At 35.9% G+C, this 20,167-nt stretch overlaps 1 protein-coding gene across 1 annotated transcript in view; it reads right to left on the bottom strand.

The window, feature by feature from the left end:
• The window catches only part of HEATR5B (HEAT repeat containing 5B), a 54,537-nt gene that overhangs the window by 28,931 nt on the left and 5,439 nt on the right, over positions 1–20,167 (bottom strand). Inside the window, exons 3-16 of the mRNA XM_015815995.2 lie at positions 19,675–19,818; positions 18,499–18,648; positions 17,566–17,737; positions 17,137–17,294; positions 15,633–15,882; positions 14,882–15,037; positions 13,636–13,886; positions 12,594–12,705; positions 11,877–12,029; positions 10,600–10,699; positions 10,030–10,139; positions 9,443–9,606; positions 6,448–6,623; positions 50–155 (exon numbers count right to left, since the gene is read on the bottom strand). Of these exons, the coding sequence (XP_015671481.1) occupies positions 50–155; positions 6,448–6,623; positions 9,443–9,606; positions 10,030–10,139; positions 10,600–10,699; positions 11,877–12,029; positions 12,594–12,705; positions 13,636–13,886; positions 14,882–15,037; positions 15,633–15,882; positions 17,137–17,294; positions 17,566–17,737; positions 18,499–18,648; positions 19,675–19,818 (2,202 nt within the window). The remainder of the gene's footprint in view (positions 1–49; positions 156–6,447; positions 6,624–9,442; positions 9,607–10,029; positions 10,140–10,599; positions 10,700–11,876; positions 12,030–12,593; positions 12,706–13,635; positions 13,887–14,881; positions 15,038–15,632; positions 15,883–17,136; positions 17,295–17,565; positions 17,738–18,498; positions 18,649–19,674; positions 19,819–20,167) is intronic.

Raw genomic sequence — 20,167 nt, 5'->3', positions numbered from 1 at the left:
CCATTGCTTGAGAACAACACTATAGTTTCATCTTTTGAAGTAGATTTACCTTTAGTGCACTGAGAACAGCAGTAAAAATATTAAGCTGCACTGCTTGTTGACGAACACCTTTTGCCTGTTTGATGCATTCTGCAAAATGATCCAACATCTGTAGCCTGAAAATAGAAATATAATGAGGAAACAAGTATTCAAATAGCAACCATCCACATTCCAGTAGTAATGGTTGCTAAATATCTTGACACTTTAAAGCAGCTTTTGTCAGATATGAATTAATGTAATTAGAATTAACTCTGAAGTTTACTTTGTTTACTTCTAAAAATCTAGTCTTGTGCTGCCGAGATTCACTGCAGCTGTGGTGAAATTTGGTTTATTTAATCCAGAATGGCATAATCACTTTTAAGTTTCTTGGAAATAAATGAATATGCTTTAACTTATTGCTGAACAACTTAAAGTAGTTCTTGCACTGAAATTATCATTTAATAAATTCTTTTGTTAAGAAGCATGATATCTTAAGTGTGCGAGAGGTGGGGGTGATATTTTGTCTTTCATTTATTCAAAGGAACCTTATGAGTCATTAAAAGTGCATTCATTGTACAATGAGGAGAGGAAAAAAGTTGTTTCTCTTTAGTTTTATCAGTAAATGTCTCCTGAGTGCTTCATTATACAATCACCCTCACAAAGGATACCAGTATTTCTCTTGTCTTTTAACTATACTAGTGATCTCTTTTTCTTCCGTCCAACTTTAGCTGCCTTTCTCCTCACCTACCTCCATCACCATCCCCTACAGTTCCCCAAATTCTCTTAGATTTCTAGTTGCCTTCCATATTTCGAAGTATGCATATAATTCTTTAACTTCATCAGTATGAACTTTAAGTCATACTGGCTAGCAATTCTGGGTATTACAGTCCTAATACATCTGGAGGGCATCAGGTTGGGAAGGAATGCTTTAGTCCCTTTTGAGGAAATATGCACACTGATAACATGTGGAAACCAACAGTTGTATTGGAAATAAATGTAAGGTCAGAAAATTTCTAGATAAAAATTACCTTTGAATGTCAAATAAGATGGAACTCCTGCTCATTATAGCCATTTTATCACATTTAGATAATTAGTATGCTAATCAAATAGTCTTGAAAATAACATACAAGGCACTTCCACTAGCTTTCTCCAAAAGATAAGTTGTAACATTTGAAAAATTACAAAACTGGAAAAAGGATAACTTATCTTTGTATGATTCTCATTTTGACATTACTGAATGAAAGAACACCTCGATAAGGTATAGAAGTGTTAGCTTTTATTATAACAAACCTGTGTTTGTTGGACACATGAGGGAAAACAACTCCAAAGAGAGCCACTGAGGCATCAATGACTGATACTCCCAATGGAAGAGGACCTGGCACTGCTTCTCCAGCTGGGATGCGCAAGTAAATGGAGGAAGGATCATGTTCTAGGGCACCACTACCTGAGGCACTGTTGGGCTGGAGCTGTAAAGCATCAGCACATTTGAAATCAGAGACATGCATTTTTATCCCATAATATTTCATATCAGCTAAAAAATGTTGTCCTAGTTCAGGGTAGGCAACCTTGGCTCTTTTATGACTCGTGGACTCCAACTCCCAGAATTCCAGAGCCAGCCATGCTGAGGGGAAAGGGAAAGTTTCCAAGCTGAGCCATGCTGGCTCAGGAATTCTGGGAGTTGAAGTCCATGAGTCATAAAAGAGCCAAGGTTGCCTATTCCTGTCCTAGTTAAAAGAGTACTCTATGGGGCCTATACAATGTATCTTCAGTTTTTACAGAACAATTATATCCCCAAATAAGTATATCTGTTATTCATTACCATTTTTCATTATCAGAGAATCAGACTGTTGATAGGGGCCTTGGAGTACTTTTAGTCCAATCCCCTACAGAATACAGGAATCCTGATACCATTGTGAATAAACAGATGTCTAGTCTTTTCTTGAACATCTCCAGTGATGAAGCACTCACAACTTCAGGAGTCAGGCTATTCCACTGTTTAATAGCTCTCATAGTCAGGAAATTCCTTCTTAGTTCAAATTCAGATATCTGATTGTAAAACTTCTACCCACCGGTTCTTGTCTTATGCTTAGATAATGGGAAGAATAAATCTACTGCCTCTTCCCGGTGACATCCCTTCATGTATTGGAAGACTGCTATCCTGTCTCACATTATCCTTCTCTTCTTGAAGGTAAGCAGACCAAGTTCCTTCACAGGATTTAGCCTACAAGATCCTTACCATCTTTGTTGTTCTTGTCTGCACTCGTTCCAATTCCTTAGCATCCTTTTTGTACTGTAGTGACCAGAACAGGGTATAGTATGTCAGATGTTGTCTGACCAGTGCACCATAAAGCAGTACTATAAATAACATGACAACACTGTGCCTCTGTTGATACAGCCGTAAACTGCATTGTCTGTTTTGGCAACTGCAGCACATTCCTGTCTCACCCTTAATCTATGGTCTACCAAGACTCCACCTCTCTCTTGCAAGTACTATTGCTAAGCCAAGTACCATTTATCTTGCACATGCACATCTGGTTTTTTCCTTCCATATAATAGAGAAAGTCTATGTTAGTGGTGGGCCCTTCAGCTCAAGCAAAGTGAAGACCTTCTCATAAGCTGCATTATTCAGTGAAATGGATTCATATAATTATCAATATTGCATGAAATTCCTGAGTTATTCTGAAATAGATAACTACACAACATACATTTTCATCCAAAGTTTCTATCTGCAATATTTATTTATTTGTATCCTGCCTTTATTATTTTTACAAATAACTCAAGATGGTGAACATATCCAACACACTATTTTCCCATCAACAATAACCTGTGAGGTGGGTTGGGCTGAGTGAGTGACTGGCCCAAGGTCACTCAGTTGGCTTTCATGCCTAAAGTGGGATTAGAACTCATAGTCTCCTGCTTTCTAGGCTGTTGTCTTAACCACTAGACCAAACTGGCTTTCTAGAATATGAAAAGGAAGTATACATCACAATATGAAAAAACTAGAGAAGCACAGCATCTAATAACTATAGAAGGTGCAACTTTGTATCTTTACTAGAACCTTCTCAGCTTCAATTTTTAGGCTGAAAAATAGTTTTTAGGATGAAAAATAGTTTTTATCCCAGAGCTGTAACCATATTAAATACTATTTATAGTGCAACATTGAAGTGCAATATTAGGGGCAGCACAACGGTGAACAGAATGTGAAGGATGTACAGTATGTATATAATGTATGTTCTTATCTGTGGTTTTTACTTGTGTGTAGTATGCACTGTGGACAGCACTTAATTTCATTGTGAGTTACACAATGACAATAAAGATATTCTATTCTATTCTATTCTATTCTATTCTATTCTATTCTATTTTATTCTATTCTATTCTATTCTATTCTATACAATATACAATATGCTTTAGGGTCAGACAAATATTCCTATACATTCAAAGGCAATTTGCTAGAAATAATTTCCAATTTCTTATACATTGTCTTAACATATTGTAAGTCAAGTGTTGCACTGTATTTCAGCTCCTACTAAAAGTGTAGGGAACCTAGAGGAGCAGGAGTCTTTAGTGATATTGGGAATTATACTGTATATGCTATGTCTAATTTCTGCCTCTCTAAGGATCCAGATGTGGGACTGCCAGCAGCAATCTCTACACTTTATAAGAAGGTATTTTTGTAAGCAGCATCAAATGAATGAGGAAAAGCTGCCATTACTTCAAAAGTATGGATTTTCTCAAACGTTAATAACAATATAATTTTCTCCAATACTTCTAATATACTAGTCCATATTCCCCAAAGCAGAAGTGAAAGCTGCATGGTGAAATAAATGGGGAAGCCCAAGATTTAGGGAAGTTGTATATCTGCTATAAAACAATTAATTGGTTAAATATGTTTATATCAGCCATGGGGGACTATTGCTCTCCAAATATTGCTTCACTAATATTCCCATATTAGCCAGGGTTATGGAGAACTGGGCTCAGTACATCAGGAGTCTCAAAAGATCTTTTCATTTCTTTCATATTCTTAGCTTTACTGTTCTGGAAACTGATGGGGCAACTCTAGAAGGATTGAATGCAGAACCCATTTTATTTTTGGGTGGCTCCATTTCAGTATCAAATGACCATCCAGCCATCCAAGCCCGCCTTTAGTAAATAAACAGTTTCCCTAATGAATTTATGGCTTAACAATCTGACTAAGATTTAATATGCTAATATTTAAAAAAACAGAAAATGTGTAATTTATTTGTCATACACATAACAAGTGTGTAATTAAAAACAATTGATACTTGGAAAGGATTTGAAAACAAGTTCGGATACCTGATCTTCAATTGATTTATGGTCTGTTTCTTGCAGCCAGGAGCCAAGAAGAACACTATCATCATAGTGGCAAAGTGATCTAAGCAGGGAGGTGGTTGTATTAGCAGAATTGTCTGTTAGAGTAAATTCTGCCACCAGCTCCCGAAGAAGTGGATTAAAAGATCCTAGAGCAAAACAATAAAATACAGTTTTTTCACAGGCCATTAAACAACAAGCATCACATGATTCAGCCTAGTTTTAAAACAGGAAAACCAGAACTAATAATATTCTGATCACGTGAAATCCCATGGCAAAATACTGTGTTACAGAAGCTTCAATAGCTTTGTACGATGAGCAATTGCCCCATAATATTTCTATGATTACAAGGTCATTATTTGAACACAACTCCTAGAAAGTTGCAGGAAATGTTATCTGAGAGTAAGACTACTATGTATGAAAGTGAGTATATGGGAGCACAGAGTTCTCCTGCTGAACTTTCTGTCATTTAAAAAAATAGAGAAATAAAATGTTTACAAAGCTTTTACCTCATATTAAAGTGGTATATTTAAGAACAGGAGAAATAGTGGGGAAAAAATGTGAATTTTACCTTCATATGTTTTTGGTGGTAACAAAGCCAAAATGTCATAAAGCCTTAATCGAACCATTGCTGCACTTGCCTTCAGATGTGCTCCATGGGCTTTAATTACAGAAGGAATGCTATCATGTTAAAAAAAAAACATGAAAGTTACTATTACTTCAAAAAGCTATTTAATTTATACTGTAGATACAGAATACTGGGAATAAAACCACCTTTTCCCCTATACATTTTGGAAGATGTGTGCCAGTAGAGGAACATGTTATTTTGCCCTTTGAAATTACAGAGGGAAAATTGGTGAGATCACAAGGTATTGAGAGAGAAGGCAGGGTATTAATTAACTTATTCTGTGTTCATCATCCATATGTATATGAGCTCTCTTTCACATGAATTTATTACAATTTAGCCATCCACATCCACATATCCCTCTGGGGAGGGAAAAAATAAAAAAGATTAACAGAGGAGGAGAGAGGTTGATTAGTGGTTGTAATAAAAAAATCAGATCACAGATTGTGTTCTATTAGTGATTAGGCAGACAAACTGATTTTAAAAGAAAACTAGTTTCAATTTCTAAGAAACATACTTACTGAGACATCATTGTCATAGCACATTCAATAGGTGTCATCAATTTTCGAATAACATCTTCTGTTAGAAGTTCAGGGCAGTGGGCAACAAAACTCCTCATAGCTAGCAACAAACAAAAATAGTAGAAATGCTAGGTTTAAAAAATCAGTGTAAACGTATCCATCAAATATATAATGCAATGGACAGGTGAACTGACAGATTTTTATGGCTATAATGGCCCATAGACTTGAAAGATTTCTAGCAGATTTCATACACTCTGACCAAAATGGTTTCTTACCCAAAAGATACATAAGAAACAATGTCAGGATTATTCTAGATATCTTGGAGTATTATGAGGTCCACAATGAAAAGCAAATGAGTTTAATTTTTCTTGATGCACAAAAAGCTTTTGATAANGCCTTTCTCCTCACCTACCTCCATCACCATCCCCTACAGTTCCCCAAATTCTCTTAGATTTCTAGTTGCCTTCCATATTTCGAAGTATGCATATAATTCTTTAACTTCATCAGTATGAACTTTAAGTCATACTGGCTAGCAATTCTGGGTATTACAGTCCTAATACATCTGGAGGGCATCAGGTTGGGAAGGAATGCTTCAGTCCCTTTTGAGGAAATATGCACACTGATAACATGTGGAAACCAACAGTTGTATTGGAAATAAATGTAAGGTCAGAAAATTTCTAGATAAAAATTACCTTTGAATGTCAAATAAGATGGAACTCCTGCTCATTATAGCCATTTTATCACATTTAGATAATTAGTATGCTAATCAAATAGTCTTGAAAATAACATACAAGGCACTTCCACTAGCTTTCTCCAAAAGATAAGTTGTAACATTTGAAAAATTACAAAACTGGAAAAAGGATAACTTATCTTTGTATGATTCTCATTTTGACATTACTGAATGAAAGAACACCTTGATAAGGTATAGAAGTGTTAGCTTTTATTATAACAAACCTGTGTTTGTTGGACACATGAGGGAAAACAACTCCAAAGAGAGCCACTGAGGCATCAATGACTGATACTCCCAATGGAAGAGGACCTGGCACTGCTTCTCCAGCTGGGATGCGCAAGTAAATGGAGGAAGGATCATGTTCTAGGGCACCACTACCTGAGGCACTGTTGGGCTGGAGCTGTAAAGCATCAGCACATTTGAAATCAGAGACATGCATTTTTATCCCATAATATTTCATATCAGCTAAAAAATGTTGTCCTAGTTCAGGGTAGGCAACCTTGGCTCTTTTATGACTCATGGACTCCAACTCCCAGAATTCCAGAGCCAGCCATGCTGAGGGGAAAGGGAAAGTTTCCAAGCTGAGCCATGCTGGCTCAGGAATTCTGGGAGTTGAAGTCCATGAGTCATAAAAGAGCCAAGGTTGCCTACTCCTGTCCTAGTTAAAAGAGTACTCTATGGGGCCTATACAATGTATCTTCAGTTTTTACAGAACAATTATATCCTCAAATAAGTATATCTGTTATTCATTACCATTTTTCATTATCAGAGAATCAGACTGTTGATAGGGGCCTTGGAGTACTTTTAGTCCAATCCCCTACAGAATACAGGAATCCTGATACCATTGTGAACAAACAGATGTCTAGTCTTTTCTTGAACATCTCCAGTGATGAAGCACTCACAACTTCAGGAGTCAGGCTATTCCACTGTTTAATAGCTCTCATAGTCAGGAAATTCCTTCTTAGTTCAAATTCAGATATCTGATTGTAAAACGTCTACCCACCGGTTCTTGTCTTATGCTTAGATAATGGGAAGAATAAATCTACTGCCTCTTCCCGGTGACATCCCTTCATGTATTGGAAGACTGCTATCCTGTCTCACATTATCTTTCTCTTCTTGAAGGTAAGCAGACCAAGTTCCTTCACAGGATTTAGCCTACAAGATCCTTATCATCTTTGTTGTTCTTGTCTGCACTCGTTCCAATTCCTTAGCATCCTTTTTGTACTGTAGTGACCAGAACAGGGTATAGTATGTCAGATGTTGTCTGACCAGTGCACCATAAAGCAGTACTATAAATAACATGACAACACTGTGCCTCTGTTGATACAGCCATAAACTGCATTGTCTGTTTTGGCAACTGCAGCACACTCCTGTCTCACCCTTAATCTATGGTCTACCAAGACTCCACCTCTCTCTTGCAAGTACTATTGCTAAGCCAAGTACCATTTATCTTGCACATGCACATCTGGTTTTTTCCTTCCATATAATAGAGAAAGTCTATGTTAGTGGTGGGCCCTTCAGCTCAAGCAAAGTGAAGACCTTCTCATAAGCTGCATTATTCAGTGAAATGGATTCAATCATATAATTATCAATATTGCATGAAATTCCTGAGTTATTCTGAAATAGATAACTACACAACATACATTTTCATCCAAAGTTTCTATCTGCAATATTTATTTATTTGTATCCTGCCTTTATTATTTTTACAAATAACTCAAGGTGGTGAATATATCCAACACACTATTTTCCCATCAACAATAACCTGTGAGGTGGGTTGGGCTGAATGAGTGACTGGCCCAAGGTCACTCAGTTGGCTTTCATGCCTAAAGTGGGATTAGAACTCATAGTCTCCTGCTTTCTAGGCTGTTGTCTTAACCACTAGACCAAACTGGCTTTCTAGAATATGAAAAGGAAGTATACATCACAATATGAAAAAACTAGAGAAGCACAGCATCTAATAACTATAGAAGGTGCAACTTTGTATCTTTACTAGAACCTTCTCCGCTTCAATTTTTAGGCTGAAAAATAGTTTTTAGGATGAAAAATAGTTTTTATTCCAGAGCTGTAACCATATTAAATACTATTTATAGTGCAACATTGAAGTGCAATATTAGGGGCAGCACAACGGTGAACAGAATGTGAAGGATGTATGTATATAATGTATGTTCTTATCTGTGGTTTTTACTTGTGTGTAGTATGCACTGTGGACAGCACTTAATTTCATTGTGAGTTACACAATGACAATAAAGATATTCTATTCTATTCTATTCTATTCTATTCTATTCTATTCTATACAATATACAATATGCTTTAGGGTCAGACAAATATTCCTATACATTCAAAGGCAATTTGCTAGAAATAATTTCCAATTTCTTATACATTGTCTTAACATATTGCAAGTCAAGTGTTGCACTGTATTTCAGCTCCTACTAAAAGTACTGCTGTAGGGAACCTAGAGGAGCAGGAGTCTTTAGTGATATTGGGAATTATACTGTATATGCTATGTCTAATTTCTGCCTCTCTAAGGACCCAGATGTGGGATTGCCAGCAGCAATCTCTACACTTTTTATAAGAAGGTATTTTTGTAAGCAGCATCAAATGAATGAGGAAAAGCTGCCATTACTTCAAAAGTATGGATTTTCTCAAACGTTAATAACAATATAATTTTCTCCAATACTTCTAATATACTAGTCCATATTCCCCAAAGCAGAAGTGAAAGCTGCATGGTGAAATAAATGGGGAAGCCCAAGATTTAGGGAAGTTGTATATCTGCTATAAAACAATTAATTGGGTTAAATATGTTTATATCAGCAATGGGGGACTATTACTCTCCAAATATTGCTTCACTAATATTCCCATATTAGCCAGGGTTATGGAGAACTGGGCTCAGTACATCAGGAGTCTCAAAAGATCTTTTCATTTCTTTCATATTCTTACTGTTCTGGAAACTGATGGGGTAACTCTAGAAGGATTGAATGCAGAACCCATTTTATTTTTGGGTGGCTCCATTTCGGTATCAAATGACCATCCAGCCATCCAAGCCCGCCTTTAGTAAATAAACAGTTTCCCTAATGAATTTATGGCTTAACAATCTGACTAAGATTTAATATGCTAATATTTAAAAAAACAGAAAATGTGTAATTTATTTGTCATACACATAACAAGTGTGTAATTAAAAACAATTGACACTTGGAAAGGATTTGAAAACAAGATCGATACCTGATCTTCAATTGATTTATGGTCTGTTTCTTGCAGCCAGGAGCCAAGAAGAACACTATCATCATAGTGACAAAGTGATCTAAGCAGGGAGGTGGTTGTATTAGCAGAATTGTCTGTTAGAGTAAATTCTGCCACTAGCTCCCGAAGAAGTGGATTAAAAGATCCTAGAGCAAAACAATAAAATACAGTTTTTTCACAGGCCATTAAACAACAAGCATCACATGATTCAGCCTAGTTTTAAAACAGGAAAACCAGAACTAATAATATTCTGATCACGTGAAATCCCATGGCAAAATACTGTGTTACAGAAGCTTCAATAGCTTTGTACGATGAGCAATTGCCCCATAATATTTCTATGATTACAAGGTCATTATTTGAACACAACTCCTAGAAAGTTGCAGGAAATGTTATCTGAGAGTAGGACTACTATGTATGAAAGTGAGTATATGGGAGCACAGAGTTCTCCTGCTGAACTTTCTGTCATTTAAAAAAATAGAGAAATAAAATGTTTACAAAGCTTTTACCTCATATTAAAGGGGTATATTTAAGAACAGGAGAAATAGTGGGGGGAAAACGTGAATTTTTACCTTCATATGTTTTTGGTGGTAACAAAGCCAAAATGTCATAAAGCCTTAATCGAACCATTGCTGCACTTGCCTTCAGATGTGCTCCATGGGCTTTAATTACAGAAGGAATGCTATCATGTTAAAAAAAAACATGAAAGTTACTATTACTTCAAAAAGCTATTTAATTTATACTGTAGATACAGAATACTGGGAATAAAACCACCTTTTCCCCTATAAATTTTGGAAGATGTGTACCAGTAGAGGAACATGTTATTTTGCCCTTTGAAATTACAGAGGGAAAATTGGTGAGATCACAAGGTATTGAGAGAGAAGGCAGTATATTAATGAACTTATTCTATGTTCATCACCCATATGTATATGAGCTCTCTTTCACATGAATTTATTACAATTTAGCCATCCACATCCACATATCCATCTGGGGAGGGAAAAAATAAAAATGATTAACAGAGGAGAGAGGTTGATTAGTGGTTGTAATAAGAAATCAGATCACAGATTGTGTTCTAGTAGTGATTAGGCAGACAAACTGATTTTAAAAGAAAACTACTTTCAATTTCTAAGAAACATACTTACTGAGACATCATTGTCATAGCACATTCAATAGGTGTCATCAATTTTCGAATAACATCTTCTGTTAGAAGTTCAGGGCAGTGGGCAACAAAACTCCTCATAGCTAGCAACAAACAAAAATAGTAGAAATGCTAGGTTTAAAAAATCAGTGTAAACGTATCCATCAAATATATAATGCAATGGACAGGTGAACTGACATATGTTCAAAATAAAATTACTGAGGGGAAGAAATGACATACAGAGCCATGGTGATGCAGTGGTTAGAATGCAGTATTGCAGGCTAACTCTGCATTCCAGGAATTCGATTCAGACCGGCTCAAGGTTGGCTCAACCTTCCATCCTTCCGAGGTCAGTAAAATGAAGACCCAGATTGTTGGGGGCAATACGCTGACTCTGTAAAGCACTTAGAGAGGGTTGTAAAGCACTGTGAAGCATTTATATAAATCTAAGTGCTATTGCTATATGTCATTCTCTCTTTCTCTCTCTCAGAAACAGGTCTCTCTGCTCAAACTACAGCTTTCCACTAAAAAAGAAAAGCTAAACTGGCTATACACAAACACACGTACTGTCATGGTTCCGATAGATGAGACCAGAACTCCAAGGCAAAAGGTTTCCTTAAAGAACATATTTATTGGCTACAAAGTATTGGCAGGATCAAAAGTGAAACCAAGACTGAAATTCCCTCCCAACTGTTACAAAGTTACAAAGTTGAACTTCCCACCTCAGTAGTATGTCATAAATCACATTCCCCATAAATTACTTTGGCGGGCTTTCTAACAGAAAGCTCAGCCCGCCAAAACCCAAGCAGCAATGACCTTGGTTCCCACAGGACAACTTATTGTTATGTCTACCATTAAAAGCACACATCCCCCCTCCCAACTGTGACAACCGAAAACAAAGTTGCAGCATTGACACATACATAATATGGTCACCTAACAAATACAGTGCTCAATTCAATTATATCTGTATCCTGTTAAAAAAAATTAAGAACATCCTATCCTATTCCTATCCATACTCATATACTAGCATATTCCAAATATGGATATGATGGAATACAATCCGGCTGCATTTTTCCAAATGTATTCTTACTATTTTGCATTTCAATGGTCATAACATATGTATCAGTTCCTCCACTTTGTCACAAGGAATCAACATCTAAAGATTACTCAGAATAGAGTTTTCAGTCCTTTTGATTCTAGCTGATTATTTTATTCATAAAATATAGAGTTAGGCTGGCTGAAATAGTACTGGACAAGGTACTGTATATTTGAGATTCATACCACAGAGAGCTCCTGCGCGTCCTTCCAGTGTTACTTGCCATGTAAAGGAATCTCCACGAGCTTTTTCAGCTTCTAATTCCTTTAGCGAACGGGGAAACACATTTCGCCAGAGTAACAACATTTTAGGAAGATGGTAACGGACAACTGAAGGACCTACCAGGAACACAAATGATACTGGGGCTTAATAAATCTTCATGAAAGATAAAGCCAAAGAATTCTAAACAGGCTTCAATGCTATTTGTAGATGGCATTTTCAAAAACTGACTTTATATTTTATATGCCACTTTGACAAATTTTAATTAAAATAGAATTATCTAATAAAATAAATAACTTGCAGAGTAAGTTTAGGAATCTTACTGTAATTACTGTATAATTGATTTTAAGGTTATAGAAATATTTGTACCTTTATAAATATGCTTACATATTAATAACATTAAAAGATTCAAATCAACTAAAGCTAACTTTAATATTCTGTTATCATTCAATGTGCTAACTGTAATTTAATACTCCTAACTACTGATCAGAGTATATTTCTACCTAGACTTTTACTTCATAACAAAAGTAATCTGGCAAGGTAACTGCACTTTCAAAAGAATATGGATTTTGGTAGCAACAGCAGAACCTGATAAAGTTTAGTATTAGAGAGATATTGACAATCTTGCTGCTAAGTGCAAGTCAGACTGTGTTGCTAAAATAAAGGAATGTGTGCATACACACCTAAAGTCATTAGAGCACCCAGCAAAAGCCACCCAGCCTGGGTTCGCTGTAAGGACAGCCTGCTATTTTGTGCAGCAGTCCGCAAGAGATCCTCAGCAATGCTAACAACCATCTAAAATAAAGGGAAAATCAACTTAGAAGTGAATTACAAAACATCTTAATAAAACTCATAACCTAACATTAACACAGGATAGAAAATAAAAACTTTATTTAATATTAAGTTCATTATTATTCAAGTTATTTTTTCCTTTAAACAGTAAAATGAAGAAGTCAAACAAAAGAAGGGGTTGAACGACTCAGTAGGGGATGGTTGAGACTCAGGGCAGGCAAACAAAAAGATTACTAAAGAAAAAAAAAATCAAGATATGGAAAGCGATAAGAGAAATGCCCTGAAAAGAAGAGCAAAAAAGAGGAAATGCTCCAACATCAAATGAAATTTGCTTCTATTGTTGTGACGATAAAGGTATTTACCCAAGAATAAGCACTATTATGTAATAAAAATGAGCATGAGAGTATAAAACCCCTAGAGCAGGGGTAGGCAACCTTGGCTCTTTTATGACTCATGGACTTCAACTCCCAGAATTCCTGAGCCAGCATAGGATAGCTGGCTCAGGAATTCTGGGAGTTGAAGTCCATGAGTCATAAAAGAGCCAAGGTTGCCTACCCCTGCCCTAGAGCAATTTAAGAGGTCAGATTAAAAAGAAGCAACTTAGTATCTTGTAACTAGGAAGGAGCGATCATAATTTCAAAATGGATCCTTCCTAGTTTTGAAGCATAACAGTGTTTATAAAAAGGCATTTCCTTTTTGACATGGCTAACGTATCTCAGGTTCACAGAGAAGTACATGTTCCTTGGTAGCTATGGCTTATGCTTTTCAGACTGTAAACCTTGAATATAACGGGGAAAGTAACATTCGGGAAAGCAAATCTTTGAATGCAATTTCTTTGGAATATACCATTAAATAGCTCAGGTTACTTTGTGACAGCCTCCTTCTCCACCCCGGCATAGACAAAACAATGCAGAAATGTATTAATAATCTCACCTTTCCTTTGGCATGGGGGATGCCTAGAGAACATTGATGAACTCCACCTAACAAAGCAGCCATGGCAAAACTGTACCCGCTAACAGCTTCTGGGGAGGTCTTCAGGTTGTTAAGCCTTTCTGCACACCGGTCCAACAACGGTGTCAGCTGGAAAGGCAAAGCTACAGCCACACAGCGCAAACCCCATGCAGCAGCAAGTCGAGCAGCCATACTCGGATGGAGAAGAACCGAAGTAACAGTCTCAAGCAATCCTGAAAACAAACCAGAGAAGAAAATATTTTGAGGAAACTACCAAAACATTTATTTGTAATAGATTTGGTCAAAGAAAGAAGTTGAAATGAAGTAAATCTTTCATACTGAGTAGCAAAAGATACAAGGCTATCTATTTTTGATGCTTTAATTTTTTTTTAAGTCTTAAAAACATCAAGAAGCATTTAACACAAAGCACTCTTTGGGCGCCAAATTCAGATTCAATGGCTATAGTCTATGCTGGAAAATACGCTTTTTCTGCCTTGGTGGTTCACTAGCATGATAATTTTTCTTTTTATGTAGGAAACAATTTTAACAAACCACCCAGATTTCTGATCAATATATGTACTATGTATTATCTAGATTTCTATGGCCACCTTTCCCACCATAGCAACTCTGGACATTGAATAAAGCTGAAAATAGAAAATACAATTCTTTAAAAAAAAAACTATTAAATGGCTGAGGATAAAAAAGTCAAAAATCACACCCAATCCCAAGTCTCTGTTATGCTTTATATTTTTATCTTTATGCTTTATTGCTTATGCTTCATCTTTTTGATTATGCTGATAAAAACAAATAACATCAATAAAATCAATATTTTAGTGTTTTATTATTTTGATTATATTACATTCTTAAATCTGTAACTATTATATCACTTTCCTATTATTCTAAAGCCCTGATGCCTTAGAAAGGCGGGAAACTGAACTTTAAGTAAACAAAAGAAACAAAAGTGTATTGTTAATTACCTATTCTATCCACTTAATCAACTAAACTTCCCATCACTTGGATGAAAACTAGAAAAGCCCAAAACATCGGTATTACATTACATACATAATTAAATGGTAGAAATAAAAAAATAAAGGGGGTTGGACTAGATGACCTTCAAGGTCCCTTCCAACTTTACTATTATTATTATTATTATTATTATTATTATTATTATTATTATTATTATTATAAATATTCTTAGTGTGTACAGCATGCAATCTGAATGATTTACCTATAGAAGGTTCCTGTATCAGTGGTGATGCAGTAGCATTCAGGCTTTGAACTAAACTTCCCAGCTCTTGAAGAGCACAAACCATTACATGCTGACTTGCGGCAACTTCTGCTGCTCCTGATTTGTTTTCAATATTAGCATCATTCACAACTGTTTCTGTCAAAGTAAATTAGGAAATGGTGAATAATCCAGCATTCTGTTACACTTAAAAAACATACCGCTTTGGACTGGGTTCCAAAAAAGTATTTCAGAGTGCACGAGGAAGAAGCCCAGTAACAGAGCGGCCGACCCTCCTTCCCTAACCCAAGTTCCAGAGATCTTCAAAATATAAGTATGAGATTAAGGATGCAGGGTGAGGAGGAGGATGTGGAGCACGGTGGTTTGGGAGGGGACGATATAGGCAATGGGGCACTACAATGTCCCCGCAGCCAGTTGTAAGGGTAAACAACCATGGGAATGCTGTAGTGGCTTTAATTTTGGGACTGAGTCATAAGTAGCTTTTGGGGGAGGTCCCCCATGACTCTGGTTGTAAATCGAGCACTACCTGTACAGCATTATAATTTCACAGTCTTTATTCTTCAGGCACACAATTGTTGCAAACGATCTCATTTATATCATAACCACAAAAGCCAGTGTCATACACGCGTAGCTCAATAAATTTGAAAACTAGCACCTCCTTATCCTAGAATTCAAAAGATTGGACAAGGATAGTAAAAACAGTACATGCCTACACTAAGGTTTGCTCTCTTACCTACTGCCTTCATCTGTTTATCAATAGCCTGACAAATATCTTTAGCAGCAGCAATCTGTGCCTTCTCTCCCAATAAACTTCCTATTGTCGCTCTGAGGATAAACGAGACACATCTTCGAGAGTAGACAGCTTCTACATGAGTTTGAGTTGCACGAGGATGAGAAACCAAATCCAGTACGTGTGACAAGAAGGTTGCAAAATTGCGTTCTAGCCACTGACCTCCTAGGGTGGTGACAAAGACAACATAGGCCTGAAAATTCAAAATTATTAAGTTACTCAAAGTATATGGGATTTGTACTCTGAATTTAAAATTCTATTTACACTTTTTACCTTCAATTCTCCAATATCCCCTATCCCAGTGGTGGCGAACCTATGGCACGGGTGCCAGAGGCGGCACTCAGAGCCCTCTCTATGGGCACGCGCGCCGTCGCCCCAGTCCTAGGCCTTCAGCTGGGTTTTATAAAACCTTTTCGCTTTAGGCCTCCGCCGCCATGTGCAAAAAAAAAAAAAAGATTCAATCAATCAGTCAATTTCAACTTCTCGCAGGAAAAAAAAAAGATCTTGCAAAGTTGGAATTGATTGATTGAACTTTTTAGTCCCACTCAGTCTGCTGTTACCACTGCATCCACGCCCACCCAATGGCCCATGCCCACCCAATGGGCCACGCTCACCCAATGGGCCACGCCCACTCGGCACCCGACGATGCATAAGCGGGTTTTGGGTTGTAGTTTGGGCACTCGGTCTCTAAAAGGTTCGCCATCACTGCCCTATCCCACCCCTTAAAACCATATAATGTTTGTTTCTGAAGTGAAAATACCAGATCAGGCCCTCTAATATTACAATCGCATAGGTTTATCAAGCTCAATAACACCTCATCTATGATGAAAACTAATTACAATTTCTATAACTAGTTCTCATCATAGTTATAGCTTTTTAGTATAATAATAATGATAATATTGTGGTCGTGTATGACAATCTCATAGTATATGGCCTCAAGGTTGTTGGAAGCCTCCAAAAGTGGGGGTTTCCAACAATTTCTTGAACAGGACTGTCAAGAGCCTTTTTCTCAGGAACTTAACAAGCATCTTCACTTATCTACTAATTTAAGCTAATTGTATAGCATATTATAGCTAGATCCTGAAGGATGAGGCCTGTAGCATTCCACGTGGGATTTTTATTCTTTAGCATAAACAAATAAGTAAACAAATTTTATTCACTGCCACTTGTTACTGCTGTTGAAAAGGCTCCACATTTCAAAAGAATTCTATCACTTGCCTTTTCAAGAAACAGCCCAATACTGGGCTTACTTGAACACTTCTTTGAATCTCATTATATACTTATCTTACAGCTGGAGCTGTAAGAACTTCATTGTAAAATAATGAAAAGCAATCTTTATATGCTTATTAGTATATACATAACTAGTTTCTACAATTCTATGAAACCTGGTTTTTTTTTAGTTTCCTTGGTTGTGAAGATACTTTGAAGCATTTTAAAATAAACCTACCTGAGTAACCCCAACTCGTACTTCTCGATTAACAGATCCTCCTACTTTTAACATCTCTCCACCACTTTTTAAGAATCCAGATCCTCCTCGCAAAAAACCAGTAGCCATGAGTTCTAAAACCTCTTCCAATGTTGCTTTCTTCACATTCTGGCGCATCACTTAAAACAAATAAACAGAAAATTTTATTCAAAGGAATATTTTCAATCAGTTCTCGTTGTAGTTTTGAGATTTTGGTAAGTAACATGTCGTGTTAAAAATACCAATGTCTTTACAGCCATGAAATTAATACAAAATCTTCACCAAATTAAAAACTGTGAAAGTATAGGGTTTTTATCATTGTTTACAGTTAACAATAAACATTTAGCTTATCAATGTGTCTATTGCTGAAAAACAAAATAATAATGACATGAATAACTCAATGTATAATACCTGCTGCTTGCTTTGGTAGCAATGCCGTAGCCATAACTGTCCCCAGAAGTTTGGATACTGCAACTCGTACACCATAATTTGAGTTTTCCAGCGCCTTAAAACATAGAGTTGCTACATTTTCTAATTCTGCTGTCCACATAAATACAGCTTCATTTTGCAGTTCTAGTAGACACTACAAAAAAATTATCCCAAAACTGTTAATACTTTTAGAATGCTTATTCATTCATTCTTTAAATTCAGCCATCACAATACCATCCTTTTTTTTAAAAAAAAATTGTAACTGGTAAAAGATAAAAGTGGAACCTTTCTTCACTTTGCAAAGAGAGTTGTATATAGTACATACACAAAGATTATAATCAAATTTGGAATTGGTGAAAGGAATGGAACATTAAAGTCTAAAATGCTTTCCCAATAGTTTTCAGTGTTAAACTCTTGTGTAGTGTGGATTCCATCTCCAGACAGGTTCCAACTTCAAAATCTGTCAAAAAATAAAATCAGCTTTTGCTTGACACCAAACAACCTAAAGGGAAGAAACTAGATACGGACAAAAGACAAAAAAAAATATAGCAGCATTTTATCCCAGCAACAGGAATTCTGCCTTTAATCAGAATTGCATAATTTATTTGATTTGCATCTCAACTTTAACACTTAATGTCAGAAATAAGACTGTGAATGTAAGAATGTGAATGTGAAGCTACGCACCTTCAGAAAGTGATTAAAAACTAAACTACTAGCATATCATGTACCTTCCAGAAGGATCTATAACACTGGTTGTAGCACACACACAAAAAAGCTGTGTGATTTCAGAGCAGTGTCCATATCTACACTAAGCTGTACAACATAAAAAGCACACTTAGAACACTAGATAACCTAGAAAATGCTATTAATGATGCAGTAATGTTTCTAACATTTTAAAAAAATAAGCAAACTTACCTTTGCTACTGCACAGCGCACAGCCATAGCTCTGTCTGTCAGGAGAGACCGGGCATTCTTATAAATGTCACGGTGACAAGAAGCTGCTGCACTTCCCAGGCCACTTAAGACTTTTTGTAAACTCATTAAGATTTCACTCCTTCCCTGTGACTGCAAATCACCGGAAGACATAAACATATTGTATTTTTATCAAAACCATGCTTCTCATTTATTTAAACACAGTATACATTGTAATGAAAAATATTCTTGTATCTCTATGTAAAAATGGAACTCTTCATCATAATAGTAAATATTATCTTTTAATATTTTAATATTTAATATTAATATCCTACCACGGTAGGATCGTTGATAATAGTATGAAGATCATAAACCTTATTCCTAAATATGTTGCTGAGGAATTCTATTCCAAAGTCATAATTTATGGAACATATAAATCAACACTCATTCTTTTTTCAAACATATATTACAGTCTTTCATTTTATTTCACAAATACTTGGCACATTTCACGCTTATTGAAAAAGATTATCTTTCTTCCAGCCATTTTCAAGGATTCGAAATAAATAAATAAATAGGAATTTGCTTTTAATTTTATTTTCAAAATTAAACGAGGAAACTATAAGGGGCAATTGATAGAGGAGGTAATTCTTATTCACCTCACAAGTTTTAGATCTGAGGGAAACACTACTTCTCCAACATATACGAGAACCACTCCTTCTCTGTAATTGTAGAGTATAAATTATTTGGTATAGTATATAGTATGGATAATAGATGAATCTAGTCAAACAGTGCTTCAGCTCAGCTGTAAGTTTAGTTGCTTGCCTTTTAATAATGTGAACTAGCACTGAGATTCAATGCAACATTTCTAGCAGTAATTATGTTAATTACAAGTCACATTTTTCTAACTGCTGACTATATCTCTATTTTTAGCTCATTATAACCTTGATAAGTACAAAGATTTTGTTGACATCTTAACATCAGGCAAATTTATTATGCCATAAGCTTTCATGAACCATATAACCCACTGAAGATCACAAAAATCTATGACATAAGAATTTTGTTTTTATTTAGATGGTCCAAAATTTTTTTTTCTTGTACAACAAGATTAAAAGATTCTTAATTAAATAAATCAAAACAGCACAAAAATTCAAATATTCTATGAACATTGCTGTTACTTACTTCAGCACTTTTCAAAGATTTTAAGAGATTGTTAACTGTTTCAGGAAAAGAACTGCCCAGCATTCTTCCCATTTTCTCATAAAATGCTCCAACACATGCCACTGCAGTACTACAAAAGGCAAGATAATTTTGGTAAGATAATTTCTAATTATTGTATAGTAATAGATTCAATAGGAAATCCCAAGTCTTCAGGTTAAACTTTGAAATAATAAAAAAAATAATTTGGAAGAAGACGATAGCAAACCATTTCTCCACTCTTACTTAAAAATCGTCCATTTAATCACCACAAGTCAAACTCAGCTCAAAGGCATTTGTCTTTTAAATGGTAGTATCAAGCCAATATACTTTCAAGCAAAGATGAACCTCTTCATATGCTGGACAAACTTTAAATTCAAATAATCTAAATGTATAATCTGGATACTGCAGTGATTTTACAGATAATTAGATTAGTAGCGAGGTAACAAGAAAACAGATGTAACCCAACTTTGACTTC

The sequence above is a fragment of the Protobothrops mucrosquamatus genome, unplaced genomic scaffold, assembly GCF_001527695.2.
Source record: "Protobothrops mucrosquamatus isolate PMUCROS unplaced genomic scaffold, P.Mucros_1.0 scaffold393, whole genome shotgun sequence".
Taxonomy (NCBI): Eukaryota; Metazoa; Chordata; class Lepidosauria; order Squamata; family Viperidae; genus Protobothrops; species Protobothrops mucrosquamatus.
This window is presented reverse-complemented; position numbering and strand designations above follow the sequence as displayed.